This window comes from Hemibagrus wyckioides, linkage group LG01 (genome assembly GCF_019097595.1).
Source record: "Hemibagrus wyckioides isolate EC202008001 linkage group LG01, SWU_Hwy_1.0, whole genome shotgun sequence".
NCBI lineage: Eukaryota > Metazoa > Chordata > Actinopteri > Siluriformes > Bagridae > Hemibagrus > Hemibagrus wyckioides.
Genome location: NC_080710.1, coordinates 34,529,202 through 34,555,868, shown reverse-complemented (window position 1 = coordinate 34,555,868; position 26,667 = coordinate 34,529,202). Strand labels below are relative to the sequence as shown.

General features: G+C 37.9%; 1 protein-coding gene across 5 annotated transcripts in view; it reads right to left on the bottom strand.

Moving 5' to 3' along the window:
- The window catches only part of LOC131359338 (ankyrin-repeat and fibronectin type III domain-containing 1), a 61,567-nt gene that overhangs the window by 1,963 nt on the left and 32,937 nt on the right, over window positions 1-26,667 (bottom strand). For 3 of the 5 annotated variants that reach the window (XM_058399153.1, XM_058399143.1, XM_058399163.1), the window contains 17 exons: window positions 15,511-15,697; window positions 14,602-14,803; window positions 14,207-14,407; window positions 13,959-14,072; window positions 13,753-13,850; window positions 11,158-11,248; window positions 10,107-10,214; window positions 7,163-7,262; window positions 6,490-6,619; window positions 5,981-6,100; window positions 5,640-5,855; window positions 4,189-4,355; window positions 3,924-4,074; window positions 3,249-3,519; window positions 3,012-3,178; window positions 911-1,142; window positions 284-765 (listed from right to left, as the gene is read on the bottom strand). In XM_058399153.1, the coding sequence (XP_058255136.1) occupies window positions 284-765; window positions 911-1,142; window positions 3,012-3,178; window positions 3,249-3,519; window positions 3,924-4,074; window positions 4,189-4,355; window positions 5,640-5,855; window positions 5,981-6,100; window positions 6,490-6,619; window positions 7,163-7,262; window positions 10,107-10,214; window positions 11,158-11,248; window positions 13,753-13,850; window positions 13,959-14,072; window positions 14,207-14,407; window positions 14,602-14,803; window positions 15,511-15,684 (3,024 nt within the window). In that variant the 5' untranslated portion in view covers window positions 15,685-15,697. The remainder of the gene's footprint in view (window positions 1-283; window positions 766-910; window positions 1,143-3,011; window positions 3,179-3,248; window positions 3,520-3,923; window positions 4,075-4,188; window positions 4,356-5,639; window positions 5,856-5,980; window positions 6,101-6,489; window positions 6,620-7,162; window positions 7,263-10,106; window positions 10,215-11,157; window positions 11,249-13,752; window positions 13,851-13,958; window positions 14,073-14,206; window positions 14,408-14,601; window positions 14,804-15,510; window positions 15,698-26,667) is intronic. The other 2 variants (XM_058399171.1, XM_058399181.1) reach the window with 2 other exon arrangements.

The window sequence follows — 26,667 nt, the reverse complement described above, 5'->3', positions numbered from 1 at the left end:
TACAACTCTAGAAATCTCAGTGTTGCTACAGAAGCCTCTGTGTTCCTGTGTACACCTCTAAAATGTCCAGGCTGGCTCTCTACCTGTGATTCTAGAATCCTCAGTGTTCTTACAGAACCCTCTGTATGGCTCGACAATACACACTGTGGTTCTTCTAAGGAAATCTAACAGTCCAGTTCCAAAATCATCAATAGTGTGGCTCTAGAATGTTCAGTGTGATGTATCTATGTTTCCCTAGATTTTCATGAACACACCACTGAAATGTTCTGTTCTTGTGCCTCACCTTCACGCTAGTCTCCTTGGGAAGCCCCGTGTGGTACTGTGGATAAACCCTGACTGTTGAGTAGCAGGATCTGTAAGTTGGGTTCCTGCAGTGGGAGGAGTTTTGTTTCCTCCCGCTGTCCTCCGAAAGGGAACGTATAGGTCCGGGGCGTGCCCAAACTTTTGCAGGGGAGTGGCTTGGTGTGGTCACTGATGGAGTGGGTGGGGTTTCAAGGCTGCTGGTACGCACACACAATGCTGTTTTTTTCTCTGTGATGCGCAGCAGCTCGATCTGACGGCTCGGCAGGACGAAGTCACTGTCTATCAGCTCTGGCCCTGCTCTGACTCCACCCCCTGAGCACAGCACATCTGGCTGATCAAGAGTGTGTGTGTAAGGGAGAGGGTGTGATGGTGCAAGGAGGTCAAGTTCTCGTGGGCTGGAGCTGTAATCACTGTCTGGAGTAAGGAATACCTCCAAGGAGCCTTCATCATCAGACAGAGGATCTAGAGAGCACAGAAAAAGCCAGAGTATAGAAAAAGTTCAACTTCAAAAATAAACCCCCCTGGGGCAATTAATAGAATAAGGGGCTCAAGAGAAGAAAATGCTAATGAAAAGGTAAAAGAGACATAGAGGATGAGGGTTTCTTACCAGGGTATTTGCGGCCACTATCTGGTGAAGGGGCAGGTGATTCGACTGGCGAGGGGGCGGGTGAGGGGAGATAGTCAGGCTGGGAAGATGTAGAAGGCGTTTTTTCAACAATGTTCTCCTTGCTAAAGTCGATGATGGAGCCAAGATTCACACCAACTTGTTGTTGTTTATAACGGGCGAATTGTAATACCTCCACCATCCAACGAGCCTCGCGCCAAACCTCATCCACCTGCTGCATGCACACACACACACACACACGTTTCAAAATACCGAGCTTTAGGCATTAAGAATGTTTTCAGAGAATGCTTGACAGACCCTTTATAAACATACAGGCAATGTTGCTGAAATATTTTAGTTAGCATTATCAGCTTGTTTATCAGCAGGGGCAGTGGTGGCTCAAGTGTTTAAGGCTCTGGGTCGTTGACTGGAAGATCAGGGGTTCAAGCCCCAGCACCGCCAAGTTGCCCTTAACCCTCTCTGCTCTAGGGGCGCCGTATCATGGCTGACCCCAACCTCCAAGGATGGGATATGCGAAGAAAGAATTTCACTGTGCTGTAATGTATATGTGACAAATAAAGGCTGTTTCATTTCATTTCAGGAAGCCATAAGTAAGCATTTGCATTCACTGCACATCTGATTTACAATTAGCCACACCTAAAAAACTCATAAAACAAGACTAGCTAGGTATTTAGGGCTAATATCAGCACTAGTCTGGTGTATATCAGGGAGCATAGTGCCAGATGTAGCGGGTAATCTTAGGGTCTAAGGCTACAAGAAGATTTCACAGGTAGTTTTCCATGTAGGAATTCCATTCCATGCTAATGATATACACCTTCGTCAGTCTGAGGTTACTAAGAGTAATGTTGTAGAGGTGTGTAAATTAGCAAAGGCGATGTTCGATGCCATAGTATGCTCTGGCCCCATCCCAATGCGGCGTGGTGATGTAGCTTACAGCAGGTTATGGTCGCTGAACTGCTGGATGTCCAGGTGGTGCTCCGAAAACAATGTGGGCTTCATAGATAATTGGAGCTCTTTTGAGGGCAAGGCTGACCTGTTAGGACGGGACGGTGTCCATCCCACTCGGGAGGGTGCTGCTCTCATTTCTTGCAGCATCGCACATAGTCTTAGAGCAGATCTAGTTAATCGGTGACAATCCAGGGCCAGGGAGCAGACAAGCAGGTTAATCCCACCGTCTGCTGGCTGCAAAGAGTCGTCACTCAGGGTTCATAACATTGAGACTATGACTTTTTCTCTGAGCTAAAAAATAATGATGAAAGGCTTAAAAATATGTTTTAGTAACTTAAAATTGGATCAATGTGAAAGCACAGTCAGCTCCTCTGATCTAAAGCTCAAGCTCATTATAAATGAAAGTATTTCTGATCAAGAGTTTCGTATAGTATGTTTAACAATAACATTTATTCAACCAAATGATTATGTAGCATTAAATGAAGCTAGTTCTCAGAGATACAGTTATATACATCAGCCTCATCAACCTGGCAGACAAGGAGGTGTCGTAGTTATTTATAATAACATACTGGGGCAGCACATAAAAAACTGGACATGAATTCAACGCCAGTGAAGTTCTAATAAAATCTAATTTATTGAACTGAGCAGCTGAGGGTTAAAGGCCATGCTCAGGGGCCCAGCAGTAACAGGTCAGAAGTGCTAAGATCTGTAAGAGTCAAGAGACTGGGTTAATTTCACTCATTTCTTTCCTCAGCAAAATCTTGTGTACTAGATGGCTTATGGCCACATTTCTTCAAGCAGATCCCATCATAAACACTCTGATCTCTGCTAAAAATACTTTAGCACTGTTTACATACAATATCAAATTGTCCCTTTATCTCACAGCACAGAGGTTCCTACTTGTAGAGGAATGATATTCATGAAATCAGTCAGGTTTTCAGCCTCATCACAGTAATGTGACAGCACTGGTCAGAGAGATAAAAGACACAGCTCTGACCTCTCATCATGGTTGTGTTGATTTGCTGGTATTGCTTGAACATAATGCAGGTTTTTACACCAAAGATCATATCTGATCATAAATGGTAAAGCATCTATGCCTTCCACACACACACACACACACGTGATAATATAGTACCTGTAAGAGCTCCTGGATTTTCTGATGTCTCTGCTTGGCAGTGAGCAGCTCAGACTCTGAAAAAGCCTCTCGCAAAGCTTGCTGGGAAATGAGAGACTCCAGATCCAAGCTGGCTGACACACGGCAGTACTGACCAATAAAAGTGGGACAGTACGCTCCGAAATGAACTACAAGTAGACAGATAGATTAGACAGATACATTTTGTTACTGATAAAATGTGTGTGTGTGTGTTCTCACCCAGCTCAAAGATCTGTAGAGGCAGTGTAAAAAATCCAGATCTAGGGGAAAAGTTGCTTTGCCCAGGTGGTGTACACACTTCCTCATATGGTGGGAGGAACAAGAGGAAGGACACACCCTCTCCGAACTCGAGCACATCTTGAACGTAAATACGAAAATCCTGAGCCTGAGACATGCAGAGAGAGAGAATAAAAGAGACAGAGAGGGACAGAGAGACAGAGAGGGGGACAGAGAGACAGAGAGGGAGAGGGAGAGGGAGAGAGAGAGAGGCCTGATGAGGGTTAAAATCCCAGGACTGACACTGAAACCCACTGAATCACCAGTGGTGTTCCACAAGGCTCTATTCAAGGCCCAGTAATATTTCTGTTTTTTACTTATTTAACATTTTAAATGTAAAATATTAAATCCCTAAAGTGGATTATTTTTCTACAGTTTATGTGGAGTATAAATCCCCCTGTATAAGTCCTGCTGTGAATGAGCTGTTACTATGGAAATGAAAAAATGAAAAATGAACATTTACATAAACCTGTGATTGTGTCAGAGCTGCTGTTATAAAAAAAAATCAACACCTCCCGATCAATCACAGTCCAGAGTTCAACAGCAGTGTGGTACTATTATTATTATTATTATTATTATTATTATTATTATTATTATTATTATTATTATTATTATTACCTGGTTGTTTGGAACATTTATACGCCCAAGCAGATCATTGGCAGCGTTGCGTAACTCCAGTAAGAGGCGATGTGCAGCGTTTTGCTCATTAACGTACACATCCTGGGTGTCATCCAGAGAGTGTACAGACTGCAGCCACTGCCACTCCTCTCTAACACACACACACACACACACACAGTGAAAATTAGTGAATGTAGTACATCCATGCCTGGAGCACACATGCCAGGATAGACACAAACACACACACACACACACACACAGATACCTGGACACATGGCTGTTGTCTCGTATTTTGACATGACAGAACACATTGGGGATTTTTTGAGGAACCAGAACTCTGATCTGTTCCACGGAGCTGGAGAGCTTCATATAACCCAGATAGAGTCCGGGAGAGAGCATCTTCCTACTGCGCTTATGATAGACAAGCTTCTCCTTAAAAACACGCACACAAACACACACACATGCACACACACACACACACGCACACAAACACACACACACGCACTAAATTGTAATCACTTACAAAATACAAAAACACTGAACTGTAGGTAACAATACAGAGAATAATAAGGGAGTGAAAATAAACCTTTAGCGCTTACATCCTAGAAATAATATTCAAAAGCAGCAGCTATTTTCACCCAAGTACCTTCTTTTTACTGCATAAAGACACACTCCAACAACACATAATCATTCCTTATGAAGTTATGACCACAAATTAAAAAAAAACAAATGTAACATTACATATTTATATTAATGTTAATTAGTTTATTTTCATAGAATGTAAGTATAAGCATTATTGCACTTAGTCCTGATTCCAACAGTTTAGCATACAAACCTATATTCTGATCAGCCATAACATTTTGACCACCTGCTCAATAATGTGCTGGTCCCCCTTTTGCTGCCAAAACAGCCCTGACCTGTTGAAGCATGGACTCCACTAGATCCCTGAAGGTGTGTTGTGGTATCTGACACCAAGATGTTAGCAGCAGATCCTTTAAGTCCTGTAAGTTGCAACTTACAGGACTTAAGGGATACTTTTGATAGATACTGACCACTGCAGACCGGAAATACCCCACAAGAGCTGCAGTTTTGGAGATGCTCTAATCCAGTGGTCTAACCATCACAATTTGGCCCTTTTCTCCTGTTTCTAACTTTGAGGATAAAATGTTCACTTGCTGCCTAATAAATCCCACCCAGGTGCTAACAGGAGGTCTTATTCACTTAACTGGTCAGTGGTCAGAATGTTATGCCTGATCAGTGTATATTCTGATAAAGCACCTTGTTTGGAAGCTAAACTTAGATTCAAATTTATTTGTAAAACCCAAAGAGATAGATATGATATGACATATGACAGATAAAGCTATCTATCTATTTATAACTATCTATTTTCAGTTAAAACTGGAAGAGAATCATGTAATAAATAAATGAAAGATAATTAAGATGATAAGATTCTATTCTGGTCCACTTTCTGATAGACTTCTAGGATTCAATCAGTTTAATAATTTAATATCTGATCAGAAGCTAATGTTCTACTACCTATGAATTGATAAAAAGCATGTTGTGTTATTGGTTATTAATAATGGAGACTGTAATCATCAGCCCATTGTACTGATACAGGATAATAATGACCAGAGTGATCACAGTAACTCCATTACACCACCCCATCCCTCAGTGCTCTACTGTAACCTGTGTGTGTGTGAGAGTGTGTGTACTCACATGTAGGGTGATGAGGAGTGTGTCCAGGGCTGTAGGTTCGTCTGCACAGCTGGTGGATTTGCGCTGCAGCTGCAGTTTGCCGAGTTTAGACCATCGCTGTGTGTCCAGATCTGAACATCCACCCAAATCACGCAGTAACACTAATAGGGCGTTACCATGCTTATCACGCAGGGGCTCGAAGTACACCTGGCCCAGGTCCTGGGTGCCTAACAGAGCCTGTAACACACCCCCACACACACACACACACACAAAAGGCTGTGTACTGTTGGAAATCCAGTTCATATGTTGAGTGTGTATTCATATACAAGCTGTGTGTGTGTGTGTGTGTGTGTGTGTTCGACCTGAAGCTGTGTTAAAGCTTGTAGAATTTTAAGGCGTGTCTGCAGGGTGCAGGAGCAGGATGGGTGGGTGGAGCTAGCACACTGCTGCAGCCACAGAATCTCCTCCCACAAATATGTCACCTAGCAACACAAATTACCATGGAAACAGGAATTAATATTCACAAGGGTAACAGTAAAACCGTAAAGGAAGATTTGATGAGCTTTCTAAATCATAGTAGGTGCTCCACTTACACTGATTTACTTAAGTACAAAATTAGCCACAATTTAAAGGAGATCCAACCAGTCAGAGATGACGAGGTTACCACGGATACAGAGATTAGCTGGTCACTGGCCTCAGTACCAGGAGGATCTACAGGACAATGGTGTGGCTTTATCAGGACTGTCCCTGATTTTTAACTACATTTTTGTTGTGTGATTAATTCATTAATTAATCTGTTGTAACTCTGCTCCTGTGCAGTTCTGGAGCTCTTTTGTTTACATAGTGCTGATTTCTCAGAACTTTATCATACCTTAGTAAACCACAGAAAGTCTTGTGTGAGGGAGCTGTAAGAATCATCCACTTCAATGATGGGCAGCTGCTCCTCCGCAGTGACCAGAATGTTGTCATCTTTATAAAACACACACGCTATATACAAACCCCTACAGACAACATATAAGAAAATTCATTACAATCTACAATTTCACCTGAATGAGTTAGAATTGTTCCAATGACCAAACAACAGAATATTTTCTTGTGTAGCGTTCACTGCTTCATAAATGTACTGAACATATTTCACATCTTTTTCATGATCAGTATAAAATATAAAGTTTGTTTAATGCTCCTGGTCAGGTGGGACCGGTGATGAAGATCACCTTTTATTGATCTAAAAAAATTAAAAATATTCCTGAACTTCAGTAGTGTGGTCATGGTTCCTGCAGCATTTATCCTGAAATATTATACCTTCAATATTAATAAGGAAAATATATTTATTTTAGTTTACTTTTAGTTTAAATTGAAACTTTTTTTTTAATCTGAGATAAATGATCTGTTAAATGTAATCATGTATTTTATTTACTTTTAAATGTGGCATTATGATGAATTACACTACACTGAATGCGATCTTAGTTTATTGAATATTTTCTATTTAATTTATTCAAACTTGAGAAACTTAAGTAAAATATGTAAAGAATATTTTATCCTACCTTTTCAGACATTTGATGAATTTGCTGGTTGGCTGGAAGAAATGTCTCAGACTTTTAGAAACAGAGTGTTTCCTGACATTTGACGGCCCTTTGCAGTGATCTACACACACACACACACACAAACACACACACACACACACACACACACACACAAACACACACACACACACACACACACACAAACAGTGAAGTCTTGACATCAGCTCTATTGTTCATCCTTAAAGATCCATTTAAAATCAGATGAAAAAAAGTTGAAAAGAATATTATAGCTAGCTTTAATCACTGTTTATGTTTATTTGATTAATATAACATCATTAATGATAATTATATTTATAATGGGAGACTCCACTCTCTGAGGTACTAAAGAACCTTTTGGATGTTACAGAATGCAGTACAGCAAAACGTTGGGTCATACAGATAACACAATATGAACACAAAACCTTTAACCACTGTGGACATGCAGAGGACAAAATGTAACTGCATTTTATGTAAAATATATACACATTTATAAAAATAGATTATAAATTAAATATATTTTAAACTCATTTACATTCTTGATATAAGTGTTAATCCACATATAGCATTTGGCAGATGCCTTTATATTTTGCAATTATCTCAAACATCTGAGGGTTAAGGGCCTTGCTCAGGGGCCCAGCAGTGGCAGCTTTTGGTGGTCCTGGGATTTGATCTCACAACCTTCTGGTCAGTAATCTGAGCCACCACTTCCCATTCTGTAGGTTTTATGTTGTTTTGTCTTTTGTATATAGCTAGATAAAGTGTGATATTCAGTTCATCAAGCCTTGCTATTTAGAGCTATTTATAGCCCACATGTTTGTGTGTAGAAACTTTTCATGCCATTATTTTGAAGACATATCGCCTGTTCAGAAATCTTTACGTAGATATGTTTGTGTATATTTTAGTCAGAAAGGAAACCTGCATAGCTAACCAGAGCCGTGTATGTGTGACCCAGACCACACAAATATCTCTCTCTGTCTGACACACACACACACACACACACAAACGTGGGACATGTTTCAGAGCCACTGATGTCCCATTTACTAATTAATAGTTTTGAGGGTCATATATATATATATATAATTTTAGTCATACACATAAGTACACACACACACACACACTCAGAACTATGCAGACTCCTCCCCCACCATTCAAATAGCATCTGGTTACAAAACACACAATCTGTCAAACTGCGAGGTCAACACGAGAGAACCTTTATGACATTACACAGAAATAAACACATGAATACACTACTTTGTGAGTCTTTATCTACTGAACATTATTAAAACATTATTAGCCAGTGCAGAGGTCCATTTTTCATTCAGGCATTGTAGCACTTGTGACAGTAGTAAGGAAACACTAGTGCTGTAGTAAAGACCACCACTGTGTCCAAGCCAAAACCAAGTCAAGATCAAGACAGACAAACATTTCTTTTTTAAGCCAAGGCTTTTTTTTCTCAGCTAGTTATCCATCTCTCATGATAAGAGGCAGGTTAGACTCTAGACATCTAGACTCTTCTCTGTTCTGACACTGAGGTGGTGGAATGGCCTCCCCCCTAGATGTCCGAACAGCCAAGTCACTGACCATCTTTAAGCGACGGGTGAAGTCCTACCTCTTTCTGAAGCTAGGTCTTATTTTCCCTGTTTGTTTTATGTATTGTTTTATGTTGCAAAATAAAAAATTTCTCCCAACACAGTTTTTATGCTGATGGTATCCTCAGTCTGTGACCTACTGAAGCAGTGTTAATGTATTCACTGATAGACACTTCAAAGCACTCTTGTACGTCGTTTGGTGTCTGCCAAATGGCAGAAATGTGAATGTAAATGTATTGAGCAATGATTTGCCTGCTTCCCAGAAGAATTACTTGTTGTTAAACTCTGGCCATGTGAAACAAACAAACAAACAACTAGTCAAGATGAAGACCATATTTAGTGAGCCCAAAGATTTAGAAAAGCCTGTAAATGGAGAAAGTGAATATAGAAAATGTCTCGAGACCGGACTAGGGTCTAGAACCCTATGAGTTCATGAGGAAGAAGCCGTAAACATGAACAGTACTGAGTGTGTTGAATTAGTATCCAGTATAATCAGATTGTATTGTAGAGTCTGGGACTTAAGCTCATAAGTTATGTCAGCATCTATGTGGGTCCTTACACTGACCAGGTATAACATTATGACCACCTGCCTAATATTTTGTATTATTACATATTTTGTAACAGCCCTGACCCGTCCTGCACTGTGTATTCTGACCCCTTTCTATCAGAACCAGCATTAACTTCTTCAGCAGTTTGATCAACAGTAGCTCGTCTGTTGGATCGGATCACACGGGCCAGCCTTCTCTCCCCACGTTCATCAGTGAGCCTTGACCGCGCATGACCGCTGGTTCACCACTGTTCCTTCATCGGACCACTTTTGATAGATACTGACCACTGCAGACCGGGAACACCCCACAAGAGCTGCAGGTTTGGAGATGCCCTTTTGGTCAAACTCGCTCAAATCCTTACGCTTGTCCATTTTTCCTGTTTCTAATATCAGCTTTGAGGACAAAATGTTGACTTGCTGCCTAATATATCCCACCCACTAACAGGGGCCATGATGAGGAGATACTTATTCACTTATTCTTATTCACATCACCTCTCACTGCTCAGAGTGTTATGGCTGACTGGTGTGTATATCTAATGTTAGGTTACAGAGCTGCTTGTGCTACTTTCTAGTGGACTTTCTAAGTTCCACATTTAGATTATTACAGTCACCTGCTAGCCTCTGGGGTCTCCAGATTTTTCCTCAGTTTAAGCATCTAAGACATTTTTCATTAACATTTAGTCCACTGCCTTTAAACACAAACACTCACCTTTAAAACCTAAAAAAACAGGTATAGAAAAGTCAGATTAGTGTAACATGAACACATCCTGAGAGGAGGGAGGGACTTTACCATGACACACACAGTGCTGGTGCGACTCTTTAATCTGTCCCAGGATCTGGAGCAGCGTCTCACTGAGACTGTGTAACCTTGGCTCACGACCATCCACATCCCTCCAACCTAGAGGGAGAATTACACTGTGTGTAAGGGTATATGTTTTAAATCATAATCACTATTACATGTGTGCAATGTGTGTGTGTGTGTGTGTGTGTGCGCGTGTGTGTGTAAGAGAAAGCTGTGTGTGCAGCTTATAAGAAGAATCGCATGTGCATGCTGATCAGCTTTACAGAAGTGAGCCACATAAAATATGTCTCCTACAGTGAACCGTTCAGTAAGTATGCATGTAAGTAAGTATCACTCAGTCTGTAAAGACACACACACACACACACAGACGGTAAACAGGATGATGTGCTCCTGTGTGTGTGTATGGGGGGGAGTTGGGGACGGGAAACACAAACCCTCTATTCCCGGAATGCCTAATACAGACCCTCTCTTCACACCCACCAGTGTGTGTGTGTGTGTGTGTGTGTGTGTTTGTTTGTGTGTGTTTGTAAGAGAGAGCTGTATATGCAGCTTATAAGAAGCATTGTACATATGCTTGCATGCATATGGGTGTGTGTTTGTGTGTGTGTGGGTGACGGCTAAAAGAAGACGTACAACATATGCTTGGTTTAGCGAAACAGTGAGAGGTGTGTGTGTGTGTGTGTGTGTGTGTGTGTGTGTGTGTGTGTGTGCGGGTGTATAAGAGCCGTTCTGTCTGCTACTTTACAGCCCTCTCATAGACATGCAAATATTTCCAGTGGGAGTTGAAATGGAAAACACAAACACACACATACATACACGCACATACACACACCCCTAAAAATGCCAGAAGGAAAAGGAGTGACTGTCCCTACAAACACTAAGAACAGTGAAACAAATATTAAAGCCAAGAATGAAAACAACATGTACACACATACACACACTGCAGGCTTGCAGAGTAAATGTATGTTTAACTTTGGACAGATGACTGTGTAATAGGGTTCTGTAGTGTGTGTGTGTGTGTGTGTGTGTGTGTAGAAACCTGATGGAGTAGCACAGGCTGGTACAGATATCTGAGGTTCACTCCATCCCTTCATGTTATACGCAAACACCTGAACATAATAATGTACACCCTGTAACATACACACACACAGACACAGTGTTTAGAACATAAAATTAAAAAAACAATAATGTAAAGAACATTTAATGCACACAATAAACCTTCTGTTTAGTCAATGTGTGTGTATGAGTTTATTAGTGTTTATCAATGTGTATTAGCATAATAGTAACACTGCCCCCCAAAACACCACTTCAGCACCATGGACAGTGATATCTGGACGGACAGAAAAACAAAAAAATTTACGTACACCTGACACCAACTGCACCAACCACCTTCATCTTATACAAGGATCTATAAATTCACCTCACTGAGTGAGAAGAGAAGGACACTCACTGATGAAGATGCTGTGGCAGACATTTTGGTTTACTCCTCACATCATTATTGCTTTCTTGCAGTTTACCCTACAAGACTCCCCTTGGCCATGATATAATAGTTTTGAACATACTGCTGGCCTTCTACCACATCTTCAGTCCATACAAACAGAGCATGAGGTCTTGACCCTTGTTGGAGTCACCCCACCTCAGCAGCTGCTTAAGTCTAAGAGGTGAGCTCTCTGAGGTGAGCGATTTGGTGAAGAGTCAAGGTATGACAAACTCACATGTCATCATGAAAGACTAAGAATGAGCCAAGGGACCTCTCCATGTCTAAGAAGGAACTCCATCTCTGATTACTGGATCTCGGATGGACATGGGTGCTCTTCCAGCGAACCACTGGCCACTGGTGGTGTGAGGATAAAGTGTGTGTCCACGTCATCCATACCACATTATTTGTTCCCAATTCCCACCAACTGGGCAGCACTCAGGGAGGGTGAAGGCTAGCACACACACTTCCTCTAAGACACACGAATCCATCACATATTTTTGGAAATTACAAAAAAGATTAGGAACACAATAATGGTGCTCTTAAACATGACACGGATGATTGGTCAGTGTGGAACAGACAATAGAATAATGTGATTGCTTTCATGTAGAGAGCATGGGCAAAAATTAGGGAAAATAAATTCCTGTTTCAAGACTGAGGGCTTTTCAGCTTTAATTCTTATAGGTTAGGTCATCTGGGGTTTGAAGAGATGTTATCAGGACCCCTAATTCCTTCACACTGATGTTGGTCTTATTTGGTCAGCCTGCTCTGAACCAACTACAAAAGTGTTAACCCATTGCCTGACCTCTAGTAGTCTACAGACTATTGCCTCAAACATGACTGGACATTTTTTTATTGGTGAAAGGAAAAGGCCATTCCTAGAGCACCCTGTCCTTGGATTACTTGATGATTAAAAACAGCCCTCTCTGCTATACCACTCTGGACTCAATGGACTGCACTGATATTCTAGTTAACAGCCACAAGCCTTTGTTCTGCACTACTCCTGAATGGCCACACTTTAATGAAGAGCACAGTGTTGAGGCTGAGGGAATATCTCCACAAGACGTCCCTACACCAGACCACACACTCACCTTGTACTGCTAGCTTGAGATCACTGAGGTCACCTCACTGAGCTTATCAGCCTAGTTCTGGTCAAGCCACTGCCCCGTACAGTTTAAAGGCATAAATGTGTAGGTATAATCATGAGTAATGCCACTTGATATCTGGAAACACTCATGCTGAGCAAGGCCATATCTCAAAATATCACACAGTGACAAATTCCTTCGGCGCATAGATAGAGTTATTGTGCAGGAAAAAAAGGCCCATGTTATTTTCAGGTGGGGAAGTCCTGGTCACTTGCACATTTCTGGTGATTTGTGGCAGGGACTCTACACCATCAAGGGTGAGAAAGACTATCACACTCATCTTTTCAAATACTGGATTGAGCTCCTACTAGTCCTCCACCCTAAACTATGTTGGAGGAATAACTGATATTTAAGAAAAGAATGAACCCAGGTATTTTAGTTGATGAATTTTATAAAACTATTCTGATTTGTTCAGCACTTCTTATCGAGAACATTGAAAGGTCCTAATATATTTCTTCCCCAAAAGTCACTATGACGTTGTAATATGTACTGTGTCAGCTATATATGATTAAAATGACAACGAAAGCTTTTTGTTTTTTCTTGAATAAAAGACCTTGTATGTGGCTCTGACACTGGGATGCCACCTAAACACAGCCCTTAGTGCATCAAGTGCGGCTCTGAAAGATCAGTCTTAAGCAATCAACACACCCCTTGTCCCATGCCACAGCAGCTCACCATCATTTTAGCACCTACGGCCATTGGAACCTTCCAGATTTGTAGTGGCTACTTGAGACTACACAGTCTCTTCAAAATCAACACTGACTGTGAAACCCCAGGGGAGCAGGTTTATCATGACCACTGAAAGATCAGAATATATCTGGACCTCACAAAGGAATTTTTGCTCCTGACACCGAAATTCCAACTGAGCACAGCCTTTAGTAGACTTGAGTGCTCTCATCACTAGTTATCACTCATTATAAATTAAGAGTTAACTGCTAATCATCTGTTTGATTTGTGTGTATCAGTGTGTATCAGTGTGTGTACCTGTGTGTCTGTATAGGTGAATACTCACAGCTTGAAGGCCTGTGATGTCAAACTGCAGTAAGGTTGTGTCCTCAATCACAATCTCCCCAAGCAGTGGAGAAAATGAAGGAGAAGAACTCCATACCACTATAACACACACACACACACACACACACACACAAATCAATTCCTTCTTCTATTTCCTTATAAGATATATACAGTCATGTGTAAGATTGAAGGTCAAATGTCACTGACCACGGTATTTGGTGATGATAGCAGCGTTGAGGCAAAGCGGCTCCTGAAAATTAACTTTAAGACTTGAAGAGCTGCTGATGGAGAGACGCACACAGCTGGGTGGGTCGGGGGGGCCTACACACACATACACACACACACATATGTACACACACATGCTTTGTTCCATATCTGTGCCTAGGTTTGTGAACACTTTTGACATACTAGCATGTCCATGTGTGTGTGTGTGTGTGTGTGTGTTTGTTACTCACTAGTATGTGTGTATCCTGTCTGCATGCGTTTGTAGAGGCGGAGTCTCCACTCCCATGCCTTCAGTTGTCTCTCTCTGTCTGTATCTGCCCCTTCATCTGTTGACTCTGTCCCCTTCACCTGGGCAGCCAGTTCAGACACACGAAGCTCCGCCTCCTTCACCAAGGCAACCAGATGAACTGCTCTTGCCTCAGGACTCACAACTAAAAAACAACCACAAAACATAAAAGGAATTTTAGATATTGTGTGTGTGTGTGTGTGCAAGTCATTAACAATATGTTCACAATATGGCATGCAGTCGTCTCCAAGACTGTATAATACACTGATTGAAGTGTATGTGTGAAGAATTTGTACCCTTGTTTTTGAACGTGTGTGTGTGTGTGTGTTAGACTCTTACAGTGTGGGCTCTCTTTAGCACCCCTCTGCAGTAACAGTTTAGCCATGGGGACGTTGTTAGTGAGGATGGCAATGTCAAGAGGAAGAAGCCCTTCACTGTTCGGGGTATTTAGGTCCAGCTCTTCAACACTGAAGTTCTTCAGGATCGATTCCACTAGATCCAGATCCTGCTGTTCCACTGCCTCAAATAATGCCCTGTTATACTACACACACACACACACAGAGTAAAGAAACATGTTCACAGTCTGATTTGAGCAGAAACCTGTGCACACATTTACCTCACTGTGGTTCTAGAATCATCATTGCAACCACTGAACCTTCAGTGCAGTGCTGGAATCATTCTGGAGTCTTCTGTGTATCTATGGTCATCCTCGAATAACATTCAAAACACTACCCTGAGCGTTGAGCTCTTTCCAGGATTCTAGATCTGCACAGGAAGTTTTAATTCTCACTGTGACTTTAGAAAGAACATTTAGAAAGAACCTGAAATCTAATTTTTAGAGCTTTCATAACTACTTTAGAACCCTCCCTGATGTTCAGAGGCACTCTAGAACCCTCTGTACAAACTTTAAATCCTGAGCACAATCTTAGAACGCTGTCCGCTGCTCTGGAAAGCTCTGCATCTGCTATGCTGTGTCTGTTTAAAACCCCTAGGGCAACTCCTCTGTGCAGTCATGAGTTTGCTGTGAGACTCTAGACTGCTTAGCTCTATTTGGAGTGGTTCTAGAAACCTAGTTGTGGCTAAAATCCCTAGTGCACTTCTCAAATACTGTTTTCAATTAGACTCTAGAAACAGAGACTGATATTCCGGTGTCTGAGTGAGATTTGACCGTGGAAGTGTAGAAGACACAAAGACATTTCGGCTGCAGGTTCTTCATGGCTCTGTGAGGATCTCCTGGTGATGTCTTACTGCATTGGCTTTGCGTAGCTGCTCCTTGCTGTCTGTCTCATCTGAATTGGCCATGCGAAATTTTCCAGAAAGGTTTCTATAGAGACGGCGTGCGGCGTTGGGTGGGGAAGAACAGGACGAACTTGAATATTTCCGCATCGCTGCTGGACAATGCTCCAGAACCCGCTCAGTCATCTTAGACTCTGCCCTGAAGGAACAGAGAACAAGAAACTAGACTGAGAAGGAGTTTCATGAACTGTTCAGCTCACTATATCTAACAATGTCCAGCGTGGATTTCCATCAAGATGTACACAACCTTTAAAAAAATGTCATTTAATTCACACACTTTATTTCATACACATTTTAAAGACTGTAAAATAAAACAATATTTATTAAAGTGTGATATAAAGTAAGTGCACTAAAAATCAATGGGTAGAATGAAAAACTTTCCATGAGGGAATAAAGTTTAAGGGTCCACATTAATCATCTTCACATACACACACAAATGTGAATGAGTCGTGATAATGGAGAGTTTATTTTAGAAAAGCAGGTATGTGCCGCTTGGAGATAAAAGCGTGTGTATTTGTGGCCATGCAGATCAGTTTCAAAGACTATGGGATCTACCAGCTTAAACCCTCTTACCCACACACACACACACACACACACACAACCTAAAGAATGACCACTCCACACACGGACACACACATGGGCTAAAGAATGACCAGAGATGAAAGAAAGGGGGATAAACAAGAAAGACAAAAAAGAGACCAGGATAGAACATGCCACTTCATCACCCCATCAAGCAAATGCTCATGGAACACACACACACACGGATGGCTCTGCTGGGAACCAAAGGTCCCAAATATGCCAGGGGTGTGTGTCTGGCATCGTACTGCATCATACCGATCCCACATTAAAAACCAGGACAAAATTTAGCACACACTCACTCACACACAGGCAAACATGCACACACACACACACACACACACCGGAGTTTAGCGCACATATATTGAGCACCAAGGTTGAATGTGAACAGAGCATGGAAAATATTAAAATATAAATCAGTCTAAGAATAGACACACACACACACACACACACAGGTCATCACCTGAGTAGAAAGATGCTTTCATTCCACACTATTTTACACACATAAGCATACTGATGATGAGGATGATGATGATTATTATTATTATTATCGTTATTAATATTATTATTAAAAACAAGCTTGCTTTAAAATATTCAACCAATTAAATCACTGCATCATCCATTAGGTGTGGCTAATTAAATGTGGCTGATTTTAAGCAGACTGCCATTGTTAATTTGCACACTGATCTGCTGGAAAACTCTGTAAAAGTGTGGAAATCAATTTACCGTCAGGTTTCTTCTTATATTTTACAAAAAGAAATGGCACCAAGTGTTGAATATTTTACGCTCTGCCTTCCAATGACAAAATCATTCACATATATTCACCAAGCAACAAGTTAAATCATATGGAGTAATTCACAATTATTCACTGAATTCTACAATATTTCAACTACAGACTAAACATTATGTCTCAAATTCTTAAAATGAGAAAAGTTTTGATCCACCAGCATGTTGCCAGATCCTTGACAATTTATTGCTCCAACAAACAGAAAGAGATCTGCAGAGTTCTCTAGGAGTGACTTGTCACGTTTGTTGTTATCACAAATCAGTCTATTTTTCTTTGGTACATTTTAATGATTACAGACTGGAAGAGTGAGACAGATAGAAATAGTGGTACAAACAGAGACAGACAGAAAGAGTGAGAAAGATAAAGAGAGTGAGAGGAAATGGAAGAGTGAGAAAGGCATAGAGAGTGAGACAGATAGAAATAGTGATACCAACAGAAAGGTGAGAGCAAATGAGTGAGACAGACAGAGACATTGAGACAGAAGGAGAATAAGAGATAGGGAGAGTGAAAGAGACCATGAGAGTGAGACAGCCAGGGAGAACTGAGCAGTGAGAGTGAGACAGAAAGTAAGAGTGAGACTTCCCTGGCTTCTGTATGTGTCCTGAAAAAGGAAAGTCTGAAATTTGATTCTTGGCACCAGACAGACTGGAGGCAGGCAGACTGGCCAAATTCAGAGGGGTGTGTGTGTGTGTGTGTGTGCGTGTGTGTGTGTGTGCATGTGTGTGAGTGAGTGAGAGAGAGAGAGAAAGAGAGAGAGAGAGAGAGAGAGAGAGAGATGAGAGGTGGTATTAATGGTGTGGTATAGTGTGTGTGTGTGTGTGTGCACACGTGTGTGTGTTACCAGGGTCAACATTAACCCCTCTTATCTACTACTAGGCCAAGTGGAGCCAGTCTAACCCTGAGACCCTCACACACACCAGCGGCGGAATGAGAGCTAATCAGATGGCATGTTCATTTCAAAGCTACGCTCACAGTTCCGCTTGTCACCACAGAGACCTTCACATAGCAACCACTTTCCACCTGTGTGTGTGTGTGTGTGTGTGTGTGTGTAAGACACAAAGAGAGATATGTAGATATGTTTGTAGTACATGTTTTTGGTACATGTAAGAGCGAATGTGAGTGTATTCTTGAGTGTGTATGTAAGCACATAATTGTGTGTGTGTGTGTGTGTGTGAGAGTGTGTGTGTGTGTGTGTGTGATTTGTGTATGGCTAGTTATTGTTTGGTGTGTCCAGGCCTTGTGGTGTTATTTGAGAGTGTAGATGTGAAGACAGTGTGTTATTAGAGAAAGATTTTACAGCAGATGCTTCATATGAACTTGATTTTCTGAGATGAATCTGTACAATAAAATAAAATTCTTCATTATTATTAAACTTCTTAAAATGCTTTTATTACACATGTCCTGTTTAATTCTACAGATCACTCCACTTAGATTTAATTCTACAGATCACTCCACTTACTGTGTGTGTGTTAAATATGAACACATGAAACTGAGCAGATGGAATAGATTCATCTGTAGTGTCAGAGTATACAGTCTCTATCATGGCTTATGAGGTTATTATCCTCTCTCTCTCTCTCTCTCTCTCTCTCTCTCTCTCTCTCTCTCTCTCTTTCTCTCTGTGTCTCTCCCTCTCTATCAATCTTACAGCCTTCATGAGTTCATGTTATTATTATAAACAATAATGTGTGTGTGTGTGTGTGTGTGTGTTGGGGTCACCGGGTGGCATATGGTAGACTAGAGACATGGGCAGCATTTCCCCCATGATGGAGCCACCATGGCTGGGATTACACCCCCCCACACACACACACATTTCTCTGCATACAAATTTTCACATGACCCCACCCCCTTCAAAACACACACATCCTCATGGCGACACTCTTCTGTCTCTGTTCATCATAATTAGGGAGATTTTACTCCCAGTGTGTGTGTGTGTGTGTGTTTGGGTTGGGGGGGGTTGGTTTTGGGGTTAAGAAAAGGAGGTAACAGGTGGCAGGCAGCAACTCAGTAATGCTATTACTACTGTAAACACACACAGACACACACACAAACAAACACATAATTAATAACAGCAAGAACAACTACATTCAATAAGATGTACACCTTTTACAAGAGAAATATGTATTAACATTATATAACACCACATTGTATTATATTAATGTTATATAACACCACAGTGTATTATATTAATGTTATATAACACCACATTGTATTATATTAATGTTATATTACACCACAGTGTACTGTATTAATGTTATATTACACCACAGTGTACTGTATTAATGTTATATTACACCACAGTGTGTACTGTATTAATGTTATATAACACCGCAGTGTGTACTGTATTAATGTTATATAACACCACAGTGTACTGTATTAATGTTATATTACACCACAGTGTGTACTGTATTAATGTTATATAACACCACAGTGTGTACTGTATTAATGTTATATAACACCACAGTGTACTGTATTAATGTTATATTACACCACAGTGTGTACTGTATTAATGTTATATAACACCACAGTGTACTGTATTAATGTTATATAACACCGCAGTGTACTGTATTAATGTTATATAACACCACAGTGTGTACTGTATTAATGTTATATAACACCGCAGTGTGTACTGTATTAATGTTATATAACACCACAGTGTGTACTGTATTAATGTTATATAACACCACAGTGTGTACTGTATTAATGTTATATAACACCACATTGTATTATATTAATGTTATATAACACCACATTGTATTATATTAATGTTATATAACACCACAGTGTACTGTATTAATGTTATATAACACCACAGTGTGTACTGTATTAATGTTATATAACACCACAGTGTACTGTATTAATGTTATATAACACCACAGTGTGTACTGTATTAATGTTATATAACACCACATTGTATTATATTAATGTTATATAACACCACATTGTATTATATTAATGTTATATAACACCACAGTGTACTGTATTAATGTTATATAACACCGCAGTGTGTACTGTATTAATGTTATATAACACCACAGTGTGTACTGTATTAATGTTATATAACACCACAGTGTGTACTGTATTAATGTTATATAACACCACAGTGTGTACTGTATTAATGTTATATAACACCACAGTGTGTACTGTATTAATGTTATATAACACCGCAGTGTGTACTGTATTAATGTTATATAACACCACAGTGTGTACTGTATTAATGTTATATAACACCACAGTGTGTACTGTATTAATGTTATATAACACCACAGTGTACTGTATTAATGTTATATAACACCACAGTGTGTACTGTATTAATGTTATATAACACCACAGTGTGTACTGTATTAATGTTATATAACACCACAGTGTACTGTATTAATGTTATATAACACCGCAGTGTACTGTATTAATGTTATATAACACCACAGTGTGTACTGTATTAATGTTATATAACACCGCAGTGTGTACTGTATTAATGTTATATAACACCACAGTGTGTACTGTATTAATGTTATATAACACCACAGTGTGTACTGTATTAATGTTATATAACACCACATTGTATTATATTAATGTTATATAACACCACATTGTATTATATTAATGTTATATAACACCACAGTGTACTGTATTAATGTTATATAACACCACAGTGTGTACTGTATTAATGTTATATAACACCACAGTGTACTGTATTAATGTTATATAACACCACAGTGTGTACTGTATTAATGTTATATAACACCACATTGTATTATATTAATGTTATATAACACCACATTGTATTATATTAATGTTATATAACACCACAGTGTACTGTATTAATGTTATATAACACCACAGTGTGTACTGTATTAATGTTATATAACACCACATTGTATTATATTAATGTTATATAACACCACATTGTATTATATTAATGTTATATAACACCACAGTGTACTGTATTAATGTTATATAACACCACAGTGTGTACTGTATTAATGTTATATAACACCACAGTGTACTGTATTAATGTTATATAACACCACAGTGTGTACTGTATTAATGTTATATAACACCACATTGTATTATATTAATGTTATATAACACCACATTGTATTATATTAATGTTATATAACACCACAGTGTACTGTATTAATGTTATATAACACCGCAGTGTGTACTGTATTAATGTTATATAACACCGCAGTGTGTACTGTATTAATGTTATATAACACTGCAGTGTGTACTGTATTAATGTTATATAACACCACAGTGTACTGTATTAATGTTATATAACACCACATTGTATTATATTAATGTTATATAACACCACATTGTATTATATTAATGTTATATAACACCACAGTGTACTGTATTAATGTTATATTACACCACAGTGTGTACTGTATTAATGTTATATAACACCGCAGTGTGTACTGTATTAATGTTATATAACACCACAGTGTGTACTGTATTAATGTTATATAACACCGCAGTGTACTGTATTAATGTTATATAACACCACAGTGTACTGTATTAATGTTATATAACACCACAGTGTACTATATTAATGTTATATAACACCACAGTGTGTACTGTATTAATGTTATATAACACCACAGTGTGTACTGTATTAATGTTATATAACACCACAGTGTACTATATTAATGTTATATTACACCACAGTGTACTGTATTAATGTTATATAACACCACAGTGTGTACTGTATTAATGTTATATAACACCGCAGTGTACTGTATTAATGTTATATTACACCACAGTGTGTACTGTATTAATGTTATATAACACCACAGTGTGTACTGTATTAATGTTATATAACACCGCAGTGTACTGTATTAATGTTATATACCACCACAGTGTGTACTGTATTAATGTTATATAACACCACAGTGTGTACTGTATTAATGTTATATAACACCACAGTGTGTACTGTATTAATGTTATATAACACCACATTGTATTATATTAATGTTATATAACACCACATTGTATTATATTAATGTTATATAACACCACAGTGTACTGTATTAATGTTATATAACACCACAGTGTACTGTATTAATGTTATATAACACCACAGTGTGTACTGTATTAATGTTATATAACACCACATTGTATTATATTAATGTTATATAACACCACATTGTATTATATTAATGTTATATAACACCACAGTGTACTGTATTAATGTTATATAACACCACAGTGTGTACTGTATTAATGTTATATAACACCACATTGTATTATATTAATGTTATATAACACCACATTGTATTATATTAATGTTATATAACACCACAGTGTACTGTATTAATGTTATATAACACCACAGTGTGTACTGTATTAATGTTATATAACACCACAGTGTAATGTATTAATGTTATATAACACCACAGTGTGTACTGTATTAATGTTATATAACACCACATTGTATTATATTAATGTTATATAACACCACATTGTATTATATTAATGTTATATAACACCACAGTGTACTGTATTAATGTTATATAACACCGCAGTGTGTACTGTATTAATGTTATATAACACCGCAGTGTGTACTGTATTAATGTTATATAACACTGCAGTGTGTACTGTATTAATGTTATATAACACCACAGTGTACTGTATTAATGTTATATAACACCACATTGTATTATATTAATGTTATATAACACCACATTGTATTATATTAATGTTATATAACACCACAGTGTACTGTATTAATGTTATATTACACCACAGTGTGTACTGTATTAATGTTATATAACACCGCAGTGTGTACTGTATTAATGTTATATAACACCACAGTGTGTACTGTATTAATGTTATATAACACCGCAGTGTGTACTGTATTAATGTTATATAACACCGCAGTGTACTGTATTAATGTTATATAACACCACAGTGTACTGTATTAATGTTATATAACACCACAGTGTACTATATTAATGTTATATAACACCACAGTGTGTACTGTATTAATGTTATATAACACCACAGTGTGTACTGTATTAATGTTATATAACACCACAGTGTACTATATTAATGTTATATTACACCACAGTGTACTGTATTAATGTTATATAACACCACAGTGTGTACTGTATTAATGTTATATAACACCGCAGTGTACTGTATTAATGTTATATTACACCACAGTGTGTACTGTATTAATGTTATATAACACCACAGTGTGTACTGTATTAATGTTATATAACACCGCAGTGTACTGTATTAATGTTATATACCACCACAGTGTGTACTGTATTAATGTTATATAACACCGCAGTGTACTGTATTAATGTTATATTACACCACAGTGTACTGTATTAATGTTATATAACACCACAGTGTACTGTATTAATGTTATATAACACCGCAGTGTACTGTATTAATGTTATATTACACCACAGTGTACTGTATTAATGTTATATAACACCACAGTGTACTGTATTAATGTTATATAACACCACAGTGTACTGTATTAATGTTATATAACACCGCAGTGTACTGTATTAATGTTATATTACACCACAGTGTACTGTATTAATGTTATATAACACCGCAGTGTACTGTATTAATGTTATATTACACCACAGTGTACTGTATTAATGTTATATAACACCACAGTGTACTGTATTAATGTTATATAACACCACAGTGTACTGTATTAATGTTATATAACACCACAGTGTGTACTGTATTAATGTTATATAACACCACATTGTATTATATTAATGTTATATAACACCACATTGTATTATATTAATGTTATATAACACCACAGTGTACTGTATTAATGTTATATAACACCGCAGTGTGTACTGTATTAATGTTATATAACACCGCAGTGTGTACTGTATTAATGTTATATAACACTGCAGTGTGTACTGTATTAATGTTATATAACACCACAGTGTACTGTATTAATGTTATATAACACCACATTGTATTATATTAATGTTATATAACACCACATTGTATTATATTAATGTTATATAACACCACAGTGTACTGTATTAATGTTATATTACACCACAGTGTGTACTGTATTAATGTTATATAACACCGCAGTGTGTACTGTATTAATGTTATATAACACCACAGTGTGTACTGTATTAATGTTATATAACACCGCAGTGTGTACTGTATTAATGTTATATAACACCGCAGTGTACTGTATTAATGTTATATAACACCACAGTGTACTGTATTAATGTTATATAACACCACAGTGTACTATATTAATGTTATATAACACCACAGTGTGTACTGTATTAATGTTATATAACACCACAGTGTGTACTGTATTAATGTTATATAACACCACAGTGTACTATATTAATGTTATATTACACCACAGTGTACTGTATTAATGTTATATAACACCACAGTGTGTACTGTATTAATGTTATATAACACCGCAGTGTACTGTATTAATGTTATATTACACCACAGTGTGTACTGTATTAATGTTATATAACACCACAGTGTGTACTGTATTAATGTTATATAACACCGCAGTGTACTGTATTAATGTTATATTACACCACAGTGTGTACTGTATTAATGTTATATAACACCACAGTGTGTACTGTATTAATGTTATATAACACCGCAGTGTACTGTATTAATGTTATATACCACCACAGTGTGTACTGTATTAATGTTATATAACACCGCAGTGTACTGTATTAATGTTATATTACACCACAGTGTACTGTATTAATGTTATATAACACCACAGTGTACTGTATTAATGTTATATAACACCACAGTGTACTGTATTAATGTTATATAACACCGCAGTGTACTGTATTAATGTTATATTACACCACAGTGTACTGTATTAATGTTATATAACACCGCAGTGTACTGTATTAATGTTATATTACACCACAGTGTACTGTATTAATGTTATATAACACCACAGTGTACTGTATTAATGTTATATAACACCACAGTGTACTGTATTAATGTTATATAACACCACAGTGTACTGTATTAATGTTATATTACACCACAGTGTGTACTGTATTAATGTTATATAACACCGCAGTGTGTACTGTATTAATGTTATATTACACCGCAGTGTGTACTGTATTAATGTTATATAACACCACAGTGTGTACTGTATTAATGTTATATAACACCGCAGTGTGTACTGTATTAATGTTATATTACACCACAGTGTGTACTGTATTAATGTTATATTACACCACAGTGTGTACTGTATTAATGTTATATAACACCACAGTGTGTACTGTATTAATGTTATATAACACCACAGTGTACTGTATTAATGTTATATAACCACAGTGTGTACTGTATTAATGTTATATTACACCACAGTTTGTACTGTATTAATGTTATATTACACCACAGTGTGTACTGTATTAATGTTATATTACACCACAGTGTGTACTGTATTAATGTTATATTACACCACAGTGTGTACTGTATTAATGTTATATAACACCACAGTGTACTGTATTAATGTTATATAACCACAGTGTGTACTGTATTAATGTTATATTACACCACAGTTTGTACTGTATTAATGTTATATTACACCACAGTGTGTACTGTATTAATGTTATATAACACCACAGTGTACTGTATTAATGTTATATTACACCACAGTGTACTGTATTAATGTTATATTACACCACAGTGTGTACTGTATTAATGTTATATAACACCACAGTGTACTGTATTAATGTTATATTACACCACAGTGTACTGTATTAATGTTATATAACACCACAGTTTGTACTGTATTAATGTTATATAACACCACAGTTTGTACTGTATTAATGTTATATTACACCACAGTGTGTACTGTATTAATGTTATATTACACCACAGTTTGTATTGTATTAATGTTATATTACACCACAGTGTGTACTGTATTAATGTTATATAACACCACAGTGTACTGTATTAATGTTATATTACACCACAGTGTACTGTATTAATGTTATATTACACCACAGTTTGTACTGTATTAATGTTATATTACACCACAGTGTGTACTGTATTAATGTTATATTACACCACAGTTTGTACTGTATTAATGTTATATTACACCACAGTGTGTACTGTATTAATGTTATATTACACCACAGTGTGTACTGTATTAATGTTATATAACACCACAGTGTACTGTATTAATGTTATATTACACCACAGTGTACTGTATTAATGTTATATTACACCACAGTGTACTGTATTAATGTTATATTACACCACAGTGTGTACTGTATTAATGTTATATTACACCACAGTGTGTACTGTATTAATGTTATATTACACCACAGTGTGTACTGTATTAATTTTATATTTTTTACAGTTTCATTTTAATAGATTACAATTTTGAGAGTGATAAATCCAGGCCGAGAGATACAGACATGTAACACAGAGAGAGAGAGATGGAAAGAATGTGTAAATCAGAATCAGAGCTGGAGTCCCAGAGTCTGAAGTGCTGAAAAAGCCTCATCTGATCTGGAACTGAACAAGCCAACATATAACACACACACACACACACACACACACAAAGACCCACAAGGACGCACACATACACACTATGTGTACTCCATAACTACTGGCAAAACCTTCAGAACATCAATCAGGCATTCTCTAATAATTACCAGTGATGTCTTTCTGGAAGAACACACACATATGAATGTACAAAATCACACACACACACACAGACACACACACACAGACACACACATATG